Source organism: Botrytis fragariae, assembly GCF_013461495.1.
Source record: "Botrytis fragariae strain BVB16 chromosome Unknown tig00000001, whole genome shotgun sequence".
Classification (NCBI taxonomy): domain Eukaryota; kingdom Fungi; phylum Ascomycota; class Leotiomycetes; order Helotiales; family Sclerotiniaceae; genus Botrytis; species Botrytis fragariae.
The window spans coordinates 3,342,546-3,362,215 of record NW_023500987.1 but is presented as its reverse complement, the minus strand read 5'-3'; the positions used below and the strand labels follow the sequence as shown (position 1 = coordinate 3,362,215).

General features: G+C 42.6%; 7 protein-coding genes across 7 annotated transcripts; 4 read left to right on the top strand and 3 right to left on the bottom strand.

The window, feature by feature from the left end:
* Positions 1-1,597: 1,597 nt before the first annotated feature.
* Positions 1,598-2,092, top strand: Bfra_001029 (uncharacterized protein; the record flags this gene model as incomplete). Its single annotated transcript, XM_037331469.1, has 2 exons — positions 1,598-1,631; positions 1,872-2,092. The coding sequence occupies 2 exons, from the start codon at positions 1,598-1,600 to the stop codon at positions 2,090-2,092; spliced, it is 255 nt and encodes an 84-aa protein (XP_037197802.1).
* A 1,192-nt stretch (positions 2,093-3,284) lies between these two features.
* On the bottom strand, positions 3,285-6,131 carry Bfra_001028 (putative c6 finger domain protein; the record flags this gene model as incomplete). Its single annotated transcript, XM_037331468.1, has 4 exons — positions 3,285-4,591; positions 5,267-5,370; positions 5,429-5,604; positions 5,661-6,131. The coding sequence occupies 4 exons, from the start codon at positions 6,129-6,131 to the stop codon at positions 3,285-3,287; spliced, it is 2,058 nt and encodes a 685-aa protein (XP_037197801.1).
* A 562-nt stretch (positions 6,132-6,693) lies between these two features.
* Bfra_001027 (putative short-chain dehydrogenase reductase protein) lies at positions 6,694-7,856 on the top strand (the record flags this gene model as incomplete). The annotated part of the gene is made up of 3 exons (XM_037331467.1): positions 6,694-7,289; positions 7,361-7,648; positions 7,745-7,856. The coding sequence occupies 3 exons, from the start codon at positions 6,694-6,696 to the stop codon at positions 7,854-7,856; spliced, it is 996 nt and encodes a 331-aa protein (XP_037197800.1).
* Positions 7,857-8,711: 855 nt separating this feature from the next.
* Bfra_001026 (putative integral membrane protein) lies at positions 8,712-10,272 on the bottom strand (the record flags this gene model as incomplete). Its single annotated transcript, XM_037331466.1, has 7 exons — positions 8,712-9,105; positions 9,211-9,306; positions 9,400-9,684; positions 9,741-9,808; positions 9,859-9,926; positions 9,982-10,038; positions 10,089-10,272. The coding sequence occupies 7 exons, from the start codon at positions 10,270-10,272 to the stop codon at positions 8,712-8,714; spliced, it is 1,152 nt and encodes a 383-aa protein (XP_037197799.1).
* A 724-nt stretch (positions 10,273-10,996) lies between these two features.
* Positions 10,997-12,853, top strand: Bfra_001025 (putative cytochrome p450 monooxygenase protein; the record flags this gene model as incomplete). Its single annotated transcript, XM_037331465.1, has 5 exons — positions 10,997-11,396; positions 11,455-11,631; positions 11,691-12,034; positions 12,088-12,487; positions 12,561-12,853. 5 exons carry the CDS (start codon positions 10,997-10,999, stop codon positions 12,851-12,853), a joined length of 1,614 nt encoding a protein of 537 aa, XP_037197798.1.
* Positions 12,854-13,181: 328 nt separating this feature from the next.
* On the bottom strand, positions 13,182-15,542 carry Bfra_001024 (putative mfs multidrug transporter protein; the record flags this gene model as incomplete). The annotated part of the gene is made up of 11 exons (XM_037331464.1): positions 13,182-13,343; positions 13,456-13,731; positions 13,831-13,869; positions 13,923-14,181; positions 14,228-14,577; positions 14,657-14,748; positions 14,807-14,981; positions 15,030-15,081; positions 15,134-15,164; positions 15,214-15,259; positions 15,315-15,542. 11 exons carry the CDS (start codon positions 15,540-15,542, stop codon positions 13,182-13,184), a joined length of 1,710 nt encoding a protein of 569 aa, XP_037197797.1.
* Positions 15,543-16,728: 1,186 nt separating this feature from the next.
* On the top strand, positions 16,729-19,546 carry Bfra_001023 (uncharacterized protein; the record flags this gene model as incomplete). The annotated part of the gene is made up of 2 exons (XM_037331463.1): positions 16,729-17,761; positions 17,940-19,546. 2 exons carry the CDS (start codon positions 16,729-16,731, stop codon positions 19,544-19,546), a joined length of 2,640 nt encoding a protein of 879 aa, XP_037197796.1.
* Between the last annotated feature and the right edge of the window lie 124 nt (positions 19,547-19,670).

The following is a 19,670-nucleotide window of genomic DNA, read 5'->3' as shown; positions in this document are numbered from 1 at the left end:
GGGGCTTGGAAGTAACAGTGCGGGAGTTTGGGTTTGGGGTCTGGGTTTTTGCTTTACGTAAAGGGAGGGGGGTGTGTGGTGACTTTTGACCTGATTTGGGATGGGGTGGAGGGAAAAGAAGGGAGGGGTGTGTTAAGAATGTATTGAAATGAGAAAGAAAAGAAAGAAAGGAAAGGAAAATGAGACAAGGGGTCTGAAGAAATTGATCTCTGTGAGTTGTGTGAGTGAGGGTGAGATGGAGATGGAGATACAAAAGTAAGGATTAGGGGTATGCGGGGCCCCGGATTCGTGGACAGTTTTTGATGGTTGGGGAAATTGGAAGGCAGGTAAGTATATGTGCTGTAATATGACACAATATCAGAACTCTTTATGTACTCCGTATACTTTTGAAATATTGATAAAAACAGCAACCTGGATATATGTATCTACCAAGTACACATTCTTCTGTTTTCATTAAATCCTTCGATCTTTACTCAACTAGGTAGGTGATTAACTCATGTACTCATGATTCATGACTCGAAAGAACAAGTTTTATTTCCCTCCACGTCTCCATACTAGGGATCAATCAACCTACATACTCTCCGACAATGATCCATCAAATCACGTTACAGATATCCTCGTATATGTATAGCTAGGTATGTATTTTCTTCCTATTGCGATGATGGCGATGAGCGATCATTTCGCTAATGATTGGAGGGGTTTATCATTACCTTGGTGGTGGTTGAACCGGTGGTATGTTTCAGCAGGTGCGTTGGTAGGTAGTAATCAATACATACCCAGTAAATAAACGAGAAAATGCATAACACAACTCAGGTCCTTATTATTTATTTTCTCACGTACTTCAGCAAATACCTACCAAGTGATAAACACTTCACAAACTCTCCTCCTCTCTCCCTCCATCCCAGACTAAAATTCCCTCATTCATTTCCTCCCCATCCAAACCCTAATTGCCCATCCAACCCAATCCAAAATCCGCCCAAAAACAAACATCTCACACCACATCACCTCACACGACATCTCAGCCAATCCCCATAATTACCCCAGATCCTTCCCCCAACACCCGAAGCTAAGTGGATATCTTCTCCTAAATAAGTGGGTCTTTCCACTATATTCTGCATAAATCCCCAGATTACGCATTTGCGGCGTTATTAGCGATATTCAAACGGGGTTAGTGGCTTGGTGTTACCCCGCACGATGGACCAGTTAGATGCGAGGGCTTGAAACAGGAGGTTTGGGGTGGTATGATATGATATGGTGTGGGCTGAGAAGGGAGGAGGTACTTATGAGGAGGTATCTTCTCGTTGTTGAGCCGGATTTGTTTTCTCTTCTTCTTTTATTATCTCAAGTACAATCAATACATTGCGAGACATTACAATACAATCAATACACCGTTTATCAAATTCAATACGATAAATACCTCACCTACCTTACTACACAATCGATTTGATATCATTCATCAAGAGTAATATCAATATCAACATCAATATCAATATTAATATCAACGACAACTTCAAATTCATCACTTGAAGCCTCCAATACATCACAACACGATCAATCACAGAATCTACGAAATAACACATACTACAAACCATTCACCATGGTTGCTGTTACTGGAGTTGTGACTGCTGGTGGTAAGTTTCCATTTTATTGTCTAGATGTGATGGGTTGATATTATGGGTTAATGTGTGTTGTTGTGTCGCTTTGTTGTTCATGTTTATGGGTTTTATCGCATATATCGTGACAACGTATCATCATCACTATTATACAACATATCCTCTTCATTCTCATCTCCATCTTCCTTTCTTCCTCATCATTCCCCTCCCCATCCATACCCCTCACCCTCAAACATCAAAACTAATACTCCCCTCTAGCCTCAGCACTCGGTCTCGCCGCTGCCCTCGCCTCCATGCATCTCCCCGCCAAAACCTACCGCGTAGAACGCACCCGACGTCTCTCTCAACCTGCCGATCAAGATCAGGGTGAAATGGCACGCTTAGCTTTGCAAAAAACAAACTCTGCGGGTTCGATTACGGAGAAGACAAAGAGTGGCTTTCAACCGGGGAAGAAGGTTTTGGGGAGAGTCAAGGAATAGATGTTTGATGATGATGATGATGGTTATGATATGAATATGGGTTATGGATACGGTTATGGGATGGATATGGATACTGGTATGAACGGATGGATATGGATATGCTACTATGAAATCATGATACGAGCAGTGAGTTACCAGACTGACTTGACTTGATTTGAATGGGATCTTCATAATTGTCATGGAGTTGACATGACACATGGGATGGGATAGGATGGAGTTTTCTTTGCTTTGGGTTACATATTGTCACACATACATACACACATACATACACACATACATACTCACAACATAAATGAGAAATCGACACAAGTCTAGAAATAGATAGATTTTCCTTCGTCTCATGGTTTGATGGAGATGAAATGGGATGTAAATTAAATTTCGCTCGTTCTGGTATTAGGAAGTGGGAACAAATACAATGAATGATCAATGATTTTTGAAGATCTTGGGATTGGATGGCGTGTGATTGTGAATATGGAATATATACACACTTTAACTTTTCCATATTTAATATTAACATCAACATCAACATCTAAAGAGAGAAAGAGATAAATACCCTTTTCGAGTAACAGAGTAAACAAATGAATGATTCTTCAAAGCAGAGAAGAGAACGAGTTGAAATCAGCTGACATGACGTGTCTGAAACCGGAAAATTCGGGATCCCAATAAGAATCTGAGTTTGAGTTTGATTTTGAGTTTGATTTGAGGGGCTGGAATGTCGTGATGTATAGATTGGTAGACAGGTGGGTAGGTATGTATGTATGTATGTATTTATGTATAGGGTAGGGTTGATATCGATATTATTATTGAATCGGATTAATTAAGTATGTGTATATCTATGTATTGTTGTTATCTCTTATAAAGTAGACACATACTCACATACTAGGTAGAGATATTCAGGTGTATCTTTCAGGTGAAGATCTATTTTGTATATATATATATAATAAATATCATTATAATCATAATCGAGAATTACAATCCATTTCGATAAACTTCAACTAATGAATCATCTAAGCAAAACCAACCAACCAATGCAACACATCGCCACATTCGTTTAACCAACCATCTAGATCCCACCTACCGATACTTTCTTAAAATCGCCACTCCCTTTTCCTTCCCTTCACTTCCCTTCCCTTCCCTTCCTTTCATAATCACCCACTAAACCCTTACTGCAAAAATAACAATACCCCTTAAATCAACCCCCCAACCCATTCAACCACGCCCAATCATCTTCAAATCCCGCCGTAAGATTACTCGCCCAATCAAAATCAATCGATGTCCATTCCATCTGTATTTGTCTCTGTCCCTGTATATCTACCGGTACTTCTCTCGCTTCTCCAAGCGTACCGGTATCTTCATATCGCGTGTTTGTATTGTGATGATTTGATTCATCTCCGTTTCGCAAGTCCTCATGATTTGGATTGGGATTGGGATTGGGATTGGGATTGGGATTAGTCTCTAGCGAAAATGCAAATGGGCCACTCTGACTCTGCGTTTGCATTTTCGCAACAGCATCAACCGTAGCTTCAACAGAATTATAATACTCCCCCGGCGAAATCGTAATCACACCTACATACGGCACCACGATTTTCGCATACGGATTCCCCGCTGAGAATATCTCACCATCACCTCTCCCTCCCTCCTGTTTCCTCGGGCAATTTTCCCTCCCCATCTGCATCAAACTTTCTAATCCCTGCACCGCTTGTTTCGCGACTAAGTTCCCGAGTGAATTTCCCGCTTGCGTGAGCGTTGCGATCGTGCGCGCGATTAACTCTCTATCATTATGTTCATCTCTTCCTCCATTCTCGCAACTTCCGTAGCCGAGCATGCTGAGGATTAAGAGGGTCGAACAGACGAATGCTTGGTAGTCGATTAATTTTACCATTTCAAATGCGCTGTGCATATCAGAGCGCATGATGTGCCAAATTCGTAGGAGGTTTCGTGCGGCGGTGAGACATTGTGTGCGATGGGTTTCGACGGTGGGATCGAGGATGGATTGAAGCATGAGGGGCATGTGGAGGAGGACTAGGAGGTGGTAGTACCAACATTGGGCGGTGATTTGTTCGAGGTATTCTGGACGAGAGATTTTGTTTTTGGAGAGGGAGGTCTGGGGGTCCCAGAATGAGGGGGGAAGGGTTTGGGTTATGGTGAGGAGGAGGGTTTGGATTTTTTGGGTGTGGGGGATGGAGAGCTGTAGACCGCGTTGGTTTCGATCGATTACTTTGGAGGAAAGGATTATGAGATTGTGGTGGAATTGTGCGGTGGGGTTATTTTGATTGTGGGTGGTAGGAATGGTACGACCATCTGCAGCATAAGGAAGACCGAGAAGAAGTGAGAGATATACATCTCCTGCGCACAATGAGAGCCAAGATTGTATTCTTTGATTTCTTTCGAGGGTATTCTTGTCGGTGGAAAGATTTGGACGGTGGAGATTAAGAAGTTGGCTATAGGATATTGCTTGGTGGGTCAGAATCCAGCATTTTCTGTTTAGTCCTAGATTCACTGACGAAGTCAGTATTTTTGGATTTGAAGGGTATTTAAGTTAGAAATGCTTAGAAGATAATATGGGTTTTGGAAGTCCATTCCTATAATATAGTATGGAAGAAATTCGAACTACGATTTCATCTTCTATATCCTAGTCTGCCTCCACGGCAGTGGCCGCCGGAGGGCCAGCGGAGCGTCATTTTCAATTGGGTTTTATTTATGGGGGCAAGCCCCCAAACCCCCTCTAGCTCGCTGCGCTCGAAAAGCTTAGATCGCAGATACATTTTGGGGGGGTTGAAGTCAAAACCTGGAGTCAATGAACTCTCATTGAGTCAGTTATCGGCTCAGGCTTGAATTCTTCCAAGATCAAAACTTATCGAATCTGATCTGAGATTTCCTTCGGTAGGGAAATACGGATGATTACCAAAAGTAGCAATCTAGAAGATTATGCTTCCCCACCAACAAAAAAAAAGAAATCAAAATTACATACTATAAATCTTAGCCGCAAAAACAATCGTCTCAATACCCTCCTTTGTACTAGCATAATCCCATCGTTCACAATGAGTCTCTCTACTTTTTCAAAGTATTCCTGGAAAAGTGTACCAGGTAAGGAAGGAAGTTGACGAATAATATACTGATGGATTCTAGTATCTAATTGTTGAAGACAAACTGCGATACAAAGTATTGCTATACCGATAATTGACGGATCAGGTGATTCAAGGGCCCGGAGAATAAAATCGGGAAGTGTTGAATTTGCGTTGCCGGTTGATGATAGGAGTGAAGAACCAAGTGGTCGCCTGTTGGGATTTTAGTAATTAGAATCAAGTAATGATTGGGACTCAAAAATGCTTTTACCATGTATACCACCAGGAACATGTTGCGTTGACTACTATTTCACGGAGTGCTGGGGAGATAAGACCAGAAAGTAGTGATTCACGAGTACGAATATGTTTCTTTGCAGTTGCTGGATTTCCAGCTTTGTCAAGCTTAGAAATGCGTTCAGGAATCAAATCAGAGCCATGGCTTCTCCACTATTTGACATCTTAGTAGCTGAAAGTTTGAGAAAAGTAGGAAAAGCAAGGCTCACAATAGCGTTATCGAAAAGTGTAATGATGGGATCGATATCCTGAGAGGAAGTTTTATCGACTGAAGCTGAAGTCTCAAGTGATGATGGAGTAGACACTGGCGTTCGTTTCGCCCCCAACTCTGACGAAGGGGATTCCGGACTGAGCTTATTCTCCCGTACATCTCCCAAGTCAATATTAAAATTCCTATTCACCTGATCAGGAGCAGTACTACCACTCTTCCTACCATATTCTTCAATAACCGCTTCAAGTCTCTTAATCTTCTCTCTAAGACTCTCTCGCGTATCAACGTTTCCCGCTTGAATCAATTCTCTTCTTTGCTCCGTACATCTTCGACCCTTCAATTCACAATTTCCACATATGATAGATTCTTTCGTGAAATTACATCGAACTTTTCGTTTACGACATTCGAAACAACTATGTGTTCCTTTTCGCATACCTTTTTGAAGGGTGGGGTGAGATTGAGGTGGCATTTTCACGTGAATTCCTTTGAGAGGAGGGGTCCGGATGATTTTTCGTCCATGATAGATGAAAGCGATCGGTTTGATTATAAACAACAACGATAGTTCTACCGTTTAATATTGGACGATTGATCAGGAGGTGTATGAGTATTTACTAACCTCGTCGGGACTAGATCATAAGCACAAAAGTGACCTCGTCCGAACTTTCGTCCGAAGCATTGTTCAATTGGTTCAGACTCTTACATAAGCGTCCGAGCTGAAGACTCAATGTACTTCTCAGACATATCCTCCGTATTTTCGTCCGCTTTTGATTGTTAATTTGTAATTTGTGTGGTTGCAGGAGTGCTAGTTGCATGAAAATAAATATAATGACGCAGATGATACCATTGTGTTCCTGCCTGTTACTGGTACATATATATATGTGTGTACCTAACGATATACCTCTCTCAGTTCTCGTTGTATTCTCCTTCATCAACCTTTTATAGGCTTCTATACCTGTTCGTAGAGACGAGCATTGAATTTCGTGCGTGAATATATTGTTTTTTTCTCTTATATTTTTGCTCCAATCAACATCATGGGCTGGTTCACCTCCTTCCTATATTCCCAATTATTCGTCGCTCTCCCTATCCCCACCCGCGACTTCACAGATGAAACCATAATCATAACCGGATCCAACACCGGACTCGGTCTCGAAGCCGCTCGTCATGTTTCCCGTCTCAATGCCCACCTCCTAATCCTCGCCGTGCGTTCTCAGTCCAAAGGCCAAGCCGCAAAAGCATCCATCCTAGCCAGTACCGGTCGTCCGGAATCCAGTATCGAAGCCTGGTCTCTGGATATGCAATCTCCATCGTCTATTCAAGCTTTCTGCGCAAAAGTCAATAAACTTCCCAGAGTTGATGCCGTGCTTGCTAATGCGGGGATCATGACGAAATATTTCAAGCTGGTGGAAGGATATGAAAGTACGGTTATGACGAATGTAATTGGGACTTTTCAGTTAGTCTTGGGGATTTTGCCGAAATTGAGAGAGTCAGCAAAGGAATTCAATATCCAGCCTAGAATTTCGATTGTCGCTTCGGATTTGCATTATATTGCCAAATTCAAAGAAAGGAAAGAGAAGGATATTTTCAAGGCGTTGAACAATGAGAAGACATCAGAACTAGATTTGGAAAGGTTAGCCATCCTTCATCTCTACCCTCACTCAAAAACACCCTTTCTAAAAACTCCATACTAACAACAATCAGATACTCCACCACGAAACTTCTCCAAGTCTTCGGAGTCCGCGAGCTAGCTCAAAAACTTACTCGTGACCCGGAATCCGTATCTCCATCTGTCATTGTCAATTGCATGACGCCCGGAGCTTGCAAATCCGATTTCTTTCGCGAAGATAGAGGATTTGATAGATTCAAAAATTGGCTCTTGAGTACTCTGCTTTCACGTAGCACGGAAGTAGGAAGTCGAGCTTTGGTGGCGGGAATTGCGGCGGGGGAAGAAAGTCATGGAGAATATATGGCTGATTGTTTGATTGCCGAGTATGTATCTCATTTTTACTGTCTGTTTTGTTTCCTCGGAATGAACGGGGGATAATGGATTGTTCTCAAAGCGAAAATTGCTAATGCTAAGTATAGGACGGGCCCACTTGTGAGAGGACCGGAGGGTATGAAGTTGCAGAAGAAGGTATGGGAACAATTAGGGAGGGAACTGGAGAGAATTCAACCTGGTGTTTCCTCAATCATCTAGTGGTAGAAATCTCGAGGCAAGGCAACACGAAGGTGGAGAATGGGAAGGAACAATTTGTTTATAGAAAGAAGCTTGTGGTTTTGTTGCTGCGTCGAGTGGCGTGGATAGATCTGTTGTTAGATCGAGAATATGTATAGTATGATTATTACCTACTCGTTTGGTTCGGTATATCTCCTTTGAAGCAACCCAGAATCGAACAAACAAATGAGACATCGAGAAAAGTCCGCCAAGTGGCAAACGAGGAGATGTATGAACCGAACTTGTCATTACCCAACACCTAGGTACTTATAAAAACGAGAAGGTCGCTCTACTTCAAATTACTACATTCCAAGATCATCCATCAGCGAATCCCACCCATCAAACCGGTCTCACAAAATCCAATCATACTACTCGAAATCCAACATCAAACCTTTTCTCTTTACCATAAAAATACATCCATTCTTTCAAATAAACCCAAAATTATTGCACACCCATTAATTTTCAAACAACAAAGTACTCATGCGAAATATTCAGTTTAGAATATGTATCTCGCACTATTACCCAGCCAAACGCCCTGTACTTTGTATTTTGTCTATTTCAGCCCGTCCCATCCAATTGTATCTTTTCATGCTGTTTTCCTGAAAAGCCGTAAAAACTCATCATTCTCGTTGATTTTTTGAGGAAATTATTGGGATCCCATGTTTCGGATCTTGTTGAAGCTCATGTATCGAGTGAATGTGCAAGAGCATCTGCTGTTCTCGCGCAGTATATTCCGGGACTCTTTCATCTCTGACAGTGAGCGGTCACATCTTTTCCCTCTACTTCCTTTCATGTTCACCAGTGACCGATTGAATCACTTTCCATTTCACCCTCCCATCACAGTCTATCACTTCCATCCACATTCACGCGCCTAATCATTCTTTCCATACTCTCCGTTTCATCTTCCCTCTCCCTCTCTTTTCCTGAACACTCATCACTAGTTCCCTCGCCACCACTCCTCTCAACACTCACCTCATACTCCCGTGTTATCCCCGGTTGTTTATCCATTGTATCCATTTGATGATCCATCGTTGTAAGAGTTAACGAATTCTTCTTCCTCAATTTTCCAATTTTTCGCTTTCTAGATTCGAGATTTGCTTCCGCATCAGGTGTTTGACGAGGATCGTCAGATATGAGGTGTGATGAGAAGAGACCTGGAAAGTATTGACGGATGAAAGGACGGAGAACGACAAGAGTATTGCAGAAAATGCCGATGTTTATTTCTACGGATCTAGTGGTGCACTCTGGGTTAGTCTTTGAAGTTTTGAGTGCGGGAAGTCAAAGATTAGACGCATGAAGGTCAAGTAAAGATAGCAAAAGAAAGAGGGAGACGAACGACCATACTGCTGCTCTGCCTTGAGTGTATAGTACATCTGGATTATCCTGAAGCGCCATGATGTATGTTATACGGACTATACAGATGATTATCACACTATCAATAATCATGTCAGCAAAGCCTTCTAAGTGCAAGTAAAAGAGTTTTCTCAAACAGTGTTTGAAGAGTATGGAGAGGGGTTGAACACACAAAATACCCGTCGAAAAAATCGATGCAACCGCCAATTTCTGTCTTAACGGCAACTTCAAGAGATATAGCATATGTGATGGAAGTATAAGAATAGCTGCATCTGTAAGAATGTTGAAGATTGCTTGCCAGAGCCCACATTGGTTGAGACATGCACCATTTGCGGGGTCCGTGGGAACGCATGGAATAGCTATTATTAGAGATATGGCAAGAGTGTAGATTATGATTATCCCGGCGATGAGACAACAACCTGTACGGAAGTAGATGCTTGGATTGAGTCGATAAAGGCTAGGGAGTACTTAGTTCATCAATTTGTTCCGACATTGTCTAGGGAAGAAACATACAGGATGAGAATGGATAATTTGGTGAATGCGGGGGCCCAAGCGTAGGTAGCTACCATAGGGCTGAGTTTCTAGGTCGGTAAGTAAAAGATGGGGTATGAATTGAGAAGCGTCGACTGACTGTAAGATAAAGCGCCATCTGTTGGCCGGTAACTTCCCATAGATGTCTGCCGAATCCATATCTCATGCCTAGCCATCAATCAGCATGGCTATTCTATTCTTCGTAAACTGATCTATCACCTACAATCGACAGTAATAGCAAAATATGCAATTGAACATGCATATGAAAGAATAATCGCAACTATATTCCAGATCAGCATCCTCGTCGACCGCCATAGACAAAAGACCTACCATCATCCAGACCAAAAGAGTTCATGATACTAATCCTTGTGTACAATCGGATACCAAGAGTACTACTAGCCAGACCAAGTGTAATGGTGTATGCAATAATGTAAGCTACCTGGGTACTTGACAGAGCAGATGGATTTAAATCTGGTGTTATACCGGGGGGCGCTGGAAGAAGTCCGGTTGACATATTTACTCTTCGTTCTTCGAATCTTGCTTGGAAAGATGTTCATACTCGATGAGAAGTAGATTCAAGGGAGGATACATTCTTGACTATATGTCAGAACAAGAAACGACTCCGATTCTTGATCATCATTGTCGGCATCCCGAATTCGGCCAACATTTTCCAATAGATGATAGTCTAATGGTCGAATACAGAGTATACTGCTTTTTCCAAAAAAGAATTTGAGAGTTTGTGAGACCCGGGACTCGGCAGGCGAATAACGACATGGATTGTAGCTGAAATCGTATGCATGATTGGCCCGATGTGGAGCTCATATTTCTCTCCTGCATAATCTAAGTTATCGGGAAATGAATTCACGACTTTTACCATATCAATAGTCACTGATACTAGTTGAAGGAAAACGAGCTGAATTGCAAGAAGAAAAAGAACAATGAATTCTAGACTATGCAACGGCCAGAGAGATCATGATCAAAAATAGTCAAACCCCACTCGCTCGTCGTCATGTAAAGAAACGAAATGGTCACGGCTCACCATGCTCTTCCATACGGAAGAGATCCTGCTGTCAACGTGCATGCTTACGTGCATACTTTCTCCACCTTCCTTTTTCGGTCGACATATTTCGAGGTCCAAGTTATCGCTGCATGATTGATTTTTCCCTCTTTTTTGCTTTTCTTCGTTGCAAAATACCAACGAGGTTGTTCGTTGGACAAAACCGTCACCACTAGCAACAATGTCGACCTTGTACATCACAGCCATTGCAGCAGGTGCATTCTTCCACAATATCGTAAGGAACAGGGAATTCGATCGTTATCCGTTCTCCATTCTTTTTGCGGTCATAGCATCCCACATTATCCTCTCGATACTACTTCAATATGAGTACATTGCCGATGTCCTAACATTCTGGCAAGCTCAAAGACTTTCCTTTGGCCTTATCACGACGACCATTCTTTCGCTATGGACAAATATCCTTGTTTATCGAGCCTTTTTCCATCCGCTACGAAATTTCCCCGGTCCTTTTGGTGCTAGACTCTCCAAATTCTGGAGTTTGGGAAAAGTTATCGAGTCGAAAGTTAGGTGGTACCAAGTTGCTGGAAAATTGAAGGAGGAGTATGGGGATTATGTCAGGACAGGTAATGACATCCAGAAGAAGCAACTTTTCTGATACATCCAAACTTAATTCATGTCAAGGACCTCGCGAACTCATCATTTTCGATCCTGCAGCCATTAGTGTAATTCTTGGCGCTTCATCTAAGTTGCATAAAGGACCGTTCTATGGCTCGACATCCCCAGAATCTTTGCATACGACGAGAGACTCGGACTTCCACAGAAAAAGAAGAAAGATCTGGGACTTGGCCTTTAAGCAATGTATTTGGATTCTCCACTTTTATTATTCGAATGTCAGGTGACTGATGACTAAACTCCAGCTCTCACTGATTATGGACCACGCATTGCAGAGTTCACCACATCGTTTCTTGCTCGTCTGTCAAAAGGTGGTGAAGATCCATTAGTAATTAATAAGTTATGTGTTCAATACAGTTACGATGTGATGAGTGCATTGGCATTTGGTATTCACACTGAATTCTTGAATGGGAAAGAAACAGCTGCAGCCAAGAAAGTTCTCGATAATATTCAATCTGGTATTTCTGCCCTTGGAGCGGTAGTTCATATTCCATGGATGTTTACAGTGATTGACGTGCTGAGTTTTCTTGGGGGGCCAATGAAGGAATTTAATGATTGGTCGGCTTCTCAGGTGGAGGCACGAAGAGATGTTTGATTTCCAGATCCTCCCTATCAAATATAGATGTGCTAATAATTCAACAGATGAAGAACCCCAAGCCAGATATAGTTGGTCATCTCATACAGCATACGGAAAATACCCCTGCTGGGCGCGCTCTTCTCAACGGCGATTCTCGTGTAATCATTGGAGCAGGCAGTGACACTACTGCATCAGCCCTTACCGTAATCTTCATTCACCTTGCCCACTACCCAGAGTATCAAGCTCGACTTTTTGAAGAGCTGAGACCAATGTTTGAAGATGGTACGTATAGTACAGGAACATCATCTCCATTACTTGATGGTATCATTCATGAAGTACTAAGATTGTACGCTCCTGTTACATTCAACTCTCAAAGAGTCACTCCCAAGGGAGGACTGACTATTGGAACGGTATATATACCTGGCGATACAATTGTTAGTATCGCAACCTGGCAACTTCACCGTGGTAATTATTCCTTTCAATAATCCGCGTTTACTTTTTGCTCTCTCGATGCTGAACTTCTAACTCTTAATTCTAGATCCTCGCAACTTCAAACATCCAGACAAATTTATTCCGGAGCGTTGGACGATGCGCTCGGATCTCATCATTAATAAGTCAGCATACCTACCATTCTCTATGGGTGTATATAATTGCATCGGAAAAGGTCTCGCAATGATGGAACTGCGTTCTGTGATTGGAAGATCGGTAGCTGAGTACGAGGTAATGTTCCCGAAGAATGTAAAGTTTGATGAGGAGGAGTTTTTTGGCAATGTTAAGGATCATTTTACTAGCGGAATTCCTAGGTGTGAGTTGGTTTTCAAGAAAAGATAAGAGTGGAATGAGTGGATGGACCGACTGCTTTACTAATGGAAGATAACGAGGTGGGTGGAGGGGTAAGGATGAGGAAAGGATTTGTACATTCTTTACGTATTCAAGATCACTGACACCTGTGCTCTTCTTATATATAACCAGGTGGAAACCTCAAAAAACTACCAAAATTACCTGATGAGAACTGAATTTGCCTGGTCCCAATTGAATTGAATGTGATCCCATACTGGTCGAGTCTATTTTATTTACAAAGTTCAAAAGCTTTTTATATACACTGTCCACCCCGAAAACATACATCGAAAGAATTCAAGATCCTGAAACTCGCGAACTTTCAAGCTTTTCCTTCCATCGCCGTGGATTTCGGACTGTTGCTTTTAGCTGGATTCTCTACCCTTTCCTGATCTCCTTCCTGCTTATTCTTCTTCTTCACCGTTCCCCATCCTAGACCAAAACTGCACAGAAACGCTGCACTTGATCCCCCAGCTGCGAGATACTGATTTATGATTAATTAGCCACCCATCCACATCCATCATTTATATCGAAACAGCCCTATCACATTCCCTAGGATGAGACATGCTAACGGACTAAGAGAAGAAACGACTCACAAAACATCTGATCAAGCTTTCATTGTAAGCTATTAGCACCCTCTCTAACTCCGTGCCCGTCACCAAATCCCTCAATCCTGTAGCACCACTTGCTATGGTGGCTTCTGCATTGATATTTGGTACATAAATAGCAAGTTCCTTCATCAAAGAATTCGTAAAAATTGTCGAGGCGAAGGATAGAAATATTGCGCTACCAAAGTATCCGGAAAAAGTAGCGAGAGATGAGCCAATTGCAATATCTGTGGGGGGAAGAGAGTTTTGGATTGCTGTTATGGGCTAATGGAATATTAGTAAATTCACAAAGAATCACGTAGGAAGAGAGAACGGGATCTAGGGTGTATGTATGAGATACCAGTGACAGAAGTCTGTGCATACCATTTGTGAAACCATTCCACGCCCAGCACCAACCAAGATCTGAAAGCCAATCCATTCACCAGCCCCAGTATTGACGTTAAACAAACTCATACATCCAGATCCGATAGCTGAACATACACAGCCCACAATCGCCCAGGGGGTGAAATATCCAAGTCGAGAAACTTTCGCACATCAGTCATATCTCTCACAACTAACTCAAACAACACAACAGAGAAAATAACATACCCAAACTCCCCGCTATAATCGAACACCCAATAGTCGCCAAGAAAGTCGGCAGCGTTCTCACCCCGCTTTCTGTAGGCGAAACTCCTTTGATAGTCTGGAACCAAACCGGTAGATAATACGAGATTACTATTAAGCCCCCTGATTGAGCATTCCCGTCAAACATCCACTGTACACTATTCTCTTTTTCAACATATCAAGTGGTATCATTGCGTTTTCTCCCAGTCGGTATTCCCAGTATAAGAATAGTAGAAAGAGGATAAAAGAAGTGCAAAAGAGACCGATAATAGTAGCTGATGACCAGGGATATGAAGAGCCGCCCCATTCGAGAGCGAGAAGAAATGATATGATGGTGGGTGTGAAGAGGATGAAACCACATGGATCAAGGTGTAAGAATTTCTGTTTTGAAGACCACGAAGTGCGAACAGGGTTGTGGATGCTGGGGATGTGGATTAGGAAGATTACGAGAGCAGTTAGGAAACCAGTAGGTAGATTGAGAAAGAAGCCTAGAGATGTTAGGGCTGTCTTGAATGATTAAGGGTATTCTTACACCACTAGAAATCCGTTAGTAAGGAATAATTGGAAGAGCACTAAATCTACTCACTCTCCAAGAAGCATGTTGAGTCAATGCACCACCAATGAGAGGTCCAATAACCTGCCCGAAGGATGCAGTAGACATTATTATACCAATAAGAACTCGTATTCTGGTTAGAAAAAACTGTAAATACTAAGGAGAGGATATTTGAATATATACTTGGTCTTTTTGAGATAGGAGCAGCAGCAGCAAGAATCGTAAGAGCACCATTAAGAATACCAGATCCACCACAACCTTGAATTGCTCTTCCTACAATCAACATATCTGAATCTTTTGATAGACCACAGATTAATGCACCCAATTCGAATATTGCAAGGAAACAGAGAAATGTGTACTAGACTATCAGTTAGTCTTGAATATAGTGAGGGGTTGCAAGTCTTACTTTGAGTGAGAAATAGGTATAAAGTTTGCCACTTAGTGGTTGCACGGCGCAGCTAGGCGCAAGAATCAGTACCGTGTTTCTCTTCCATGAAGACGCAAACTCACTTTGAAAGTAAATAAGCACTTCCATACCATCCTATGAATGTTTAGTCAAGAGAATGAAGGACGTGAGCATTGCAGCTTACCTATGTCTTCCACAGAACGAAAATCACTTGTAATGCGTGGTATAGCCTAGTATGAAGTTAAGTAAAGAGAAAAGATGGAATACAAAGACTGTTTCACAAACCGTTGCCAGAACCGATGAACTCAATGTCATGAGGAAACAAGCCATAGTCAAAGAAAATACAATCAAATGGAGCTTCGTTCCCGTGACATATTGCTGCTCGGTCGTATCCGAATTGTCTTCATCAATTCTAATACCAATAGAATCAGTAGCAATTGCTTCAGGGGCACTTCCTTTCTCAATTGACTCGCGACGTGAGATCCCTCGATTTGGCGATTCTTGAGTATACATATTAGCGTAGAAAAGAAGAACTACCAATATCACGGAAGTTCATACTGTGCTACAGGATGCATTTAATTTAAGTGATTTGGTACATAAAACATTTTGGGTTGAACGGGAGCGGAGCGATTACATTGCGCCGTCGCCTTGCGACGGAATTGACCACCTATATCCCGTATCGCACCGGGTCTTCAGACAAAATACTACCCGCTCCCCACCGGTGCGTCTTTTGTTCTGATTGATCTTAAAATAAGTGGAAAGATTTTTTAATGTAAATCCGACTCAGTGGGCGGCCGTTTGTGCTGTGATATGGGGAAAGGTAGTATGTTGATGACTATTGAAAATACGATGAAGATAGCTCAATTGCATAAACTAGATCACCATAAATATGAACCAAGTCAAATCAACAATATATCACTTACCTAACAAATATACTTCTGAAAAGGTTCTGGGATGATGATGTTATTGGTACATGACATAATTTATCAGGCACGAAAATAATCATCACCTCACTCTATCTAATGTCAAAGAATTTCATTTGGTTATGAGAATTCAATTGCACGAAGTAACGAAACTCATTTATCAGCAATTTGAGTATTTCAAATTTGCCAATAATAGGTTGAGCAACGTGTGCATGGTTGAAAATTGTAAAAAAAGTTCTATATAATTTTGGTCAATCATTCATGCTTTGTCACAGGGACAGGCGGGCTGAGAGATCAATCTGTTTCCAACACACAATTGATATCAGCCAACAAATCGATGAGTCTATCTTCTAACATTACTTTGTGATTTAGTGCTGTACAAGAAATACAAACTTCCTGTCAATATCAAAATCTCAAAGGGATCCCCCAAAGCCAAAAGCGTCCAATATCACAATCACATTTAAATTTTGACACGCTCAACTAATCTCCCTTTCATTTTCAATGTCGTTTGAAAGAATCGGCACCTCGCTTATCCAAATGCGGAATGAATGCTATAATTTTTCTTTATATACAGTACTAACAAACGAAGCGCTCGCGAAATAAAGGGGTGCCCGGGAGCTCAACAAAGAGCTGGTATGAATACAAAATCTTGATTCTTAACTTCTTATGAAAAATATGCTTTGTATTATGACAAATTGATATTGACTCAGTGAAAACTGCTTATTTACGAGAAAAATCTATTTTAACTACGAATTGGAGAATAATCCACACACAAAATGGGGGCAAAAAAACCACCAAAGCCACCAGGAGTACCAAATTCATTCTTCGGTAAGGCAGGGCCCACAGTTCCATCGGCGCCAGGGCTATCAGCCGCAGATCAAGCAGCCGCAGATCTACTAGCTCAACAGCTACTGGAGGAAGATATGGAAAAGGAAGATAAAGCAGTGGCAGCTGCATTGGCGGCAGCCAAAGCAGCGGCAGATCTAGCAGCGGGCAAGAAGCCTCCTGAACCAGCATCCTCACCACCAGCACCACCAGCACCACCAGCACCATCAGCACCATCAGCACCATCAGCACCATCAGCACCATCAGCACCACCAGCACCACTAGCACCACCATTCGAACCTGCACCAGATATTAAAGATGATCCAGTTGCATTGGCTGCTAGATTAGCTCCTCCACGCGTTGAAATTTCGGATGTAGGAAGATGGAACTTATTACCCACACTGGGCGCCGGGCTCCACCCAGTATCAACGTCTGGTGCAGGCCTTATGTGTGCCATTTATGCTATGACTCTCAGTTACAGCGCTGCGCGAGATCTTGCGGCCCCCGCGGGCACACCAGTTCCACTAAGAGACAACCCAACAGCTAATGAGTTGAAAGAATTTGTGGGAACTGATGAATTCTGGACGGAGGCGATAGGGTACATGAGAGAGGCTAATATGCTCACTTTCTTTAATGCTGCTACAGGAGTACCGTTTTCCCGTGAGGAGTTACTGGAACAAACTAAGTTGTATATATCAGACGAGCCAAACAATTACAACATAACTACACTCTATCCGATCCTCAGATTGCTGAATAGGAGATACGGAACGCATTACGTTATAGGGAGTTTCGTTCACGGATTTAATGTTAGATGGGATATCAAAAATAAGTTATGGGAGGTAGATCACCAGGATCCAACGCAGGATCGAGATATGGGAAGAGGGGTAAACCCATATTTGTGGCTTTGGAACGACAATGCAGAAACTGAAACAAGATCGCTTCATAATGGTGACGAGTCTATAAGCCACTGGATGGGATTTTCAAGTACGTTACCGGCCTATTTTTTTCACACTCCTTCCGTACCAGATGGCATTTCCTCGTCTAGGTTCTATATTTGTTCTTTCTCGAACGCACTTTTCATTTTCAAATCCAGCCTTGAATCCCCAATGGCCCTAAAGTTATCCCTTGAAATGGAGTTACTAATTTTCATGCTTCATAACAGCATTGCACAGAAATCTAGATCAATATTTAATTGACGAATCTGAAGCATGGTTTGGAGATGAGGTTGACGCCTATCTGGAGGAAGGCGTGTGGATAGTTACGGCCGACATTGAAGGATATCAAGTGGACCTTGAAGATCACCAAGATCCTAGAGAGCTTCAATTGTTTACTGGTCATTTTGTTAGAGAGCCGACGATAGCTCCAATTGAAGATGCCCCGGATGGTTACATGTGGGTACAAGGAGGCCCATTTTGGGATGGAGTTCTGAACGAAGGACGCGTTGGAATCGTTCCAATGAACAGTATAAAGAGGATCACGAAAGACATTCTCAGAGTCGCACATGATGCTGCTGGTGCAACTGTTGCCAATATAATCAAGAATGCTAGCGTTAATAAAACCGATAAGGGTCTATGGCAGGATTTCTTGATTCACCGTACTATTGAGCCGACCACAAAGATCGGTGCAAAATACGCCAATCCAAACGACCCAGCAAAGAAGTTTGTTGGAAGTTTCGAATTCGAGGATGGCGAATTTCTAGTTGACACACAAGAACCACTCAGATTCCTATGCCCTCGCATGATAAAATTGGACGGAACGAGAGGAAGAGTCAAACCTCGTAACCTTCAATACTTGGAAAAGGCATGGAGGCTCCCTGAGTTGCTGCCCATTCCAGCATCAGGTACTAAAAAGCAACCACCCACTTCAACGCCGCCTGGTAAACAAAACCTCTTAGGTACATCCGATAAAACAGATCCCAAATACAAGTATAGACCTACCATGAAAGTAGAAGATTTCAAGATAGTGAACCTAAGAAATCACTGCAAAGCTCGAGGCATGGTCCCCAAAGATTATGGGAGAACGAAGGTCTCGATGTTGGCTAAGCTTGTCGAGCACGATGAAAAGAACAATAGTGCTGTCCAACCTGCGGTGAATCAACCGGCTAAACCAGCTGAGTCTGGCCATTTCCTACCTATGAGACGTGTCATGGTAGATATCGCCAAAAAAGCCGGCCCACCTAAAATGCCACCATTCTTCGCAACAGAAATTGTGGTAGAGTTGGGTAAAGGTGACATTAACAATCCTGCGACTTGGATAATCGATTATGAAGGTCGTGTTGGCAGGATTGATGATGATAATCTTGAGCCAATAGATAGAGCTTGGGGGATTGAACTTGATCTAATCAGGTGGAATCAGGCTTTAGATGTGATGAAAAAGGATGTGGGTTATGATAAGCCCCCCAAGCCTACAGCCAACCCTACAGCCAACCCTGCTGCCAACCCTGCCGCCAACCCTACTGCCAACCCTACTGCCAACCCTACTGCCAACCCTGCTGCCAACCCTGCCGCCAACCCTACTGCCAACCCTACAGCCAACCCTACTGCCAACCCTACTGCCAACCCTGCCGCCAACTCTACAGCCAAACCTGTAGCAAAGCCTACAACCAAGCCCGCCGGTAAGAAAATGGCTCTTGAAAATCCTCCACCTCCTGCCTCCGCAGCTCCAGTTGTTCCGGTTCCAAATTCCCCAGCTGGAAAGACGGTAGCAAAAAGACCTGCCTCTTCAACTGCGGAGCCTGCCAACAAAAAGACGAAGAAGAAGAGGAAGTGAGTGGCAGCGGTAGCTGTAGCCAATACAACCAAGAACTATCTGTGGCTTCCGCTATTGGTGCCAACTCCGTTTCTAGATCCCCTTCACAAATACACTCCGTTGAAATGACCCAAAAAAATTAGAT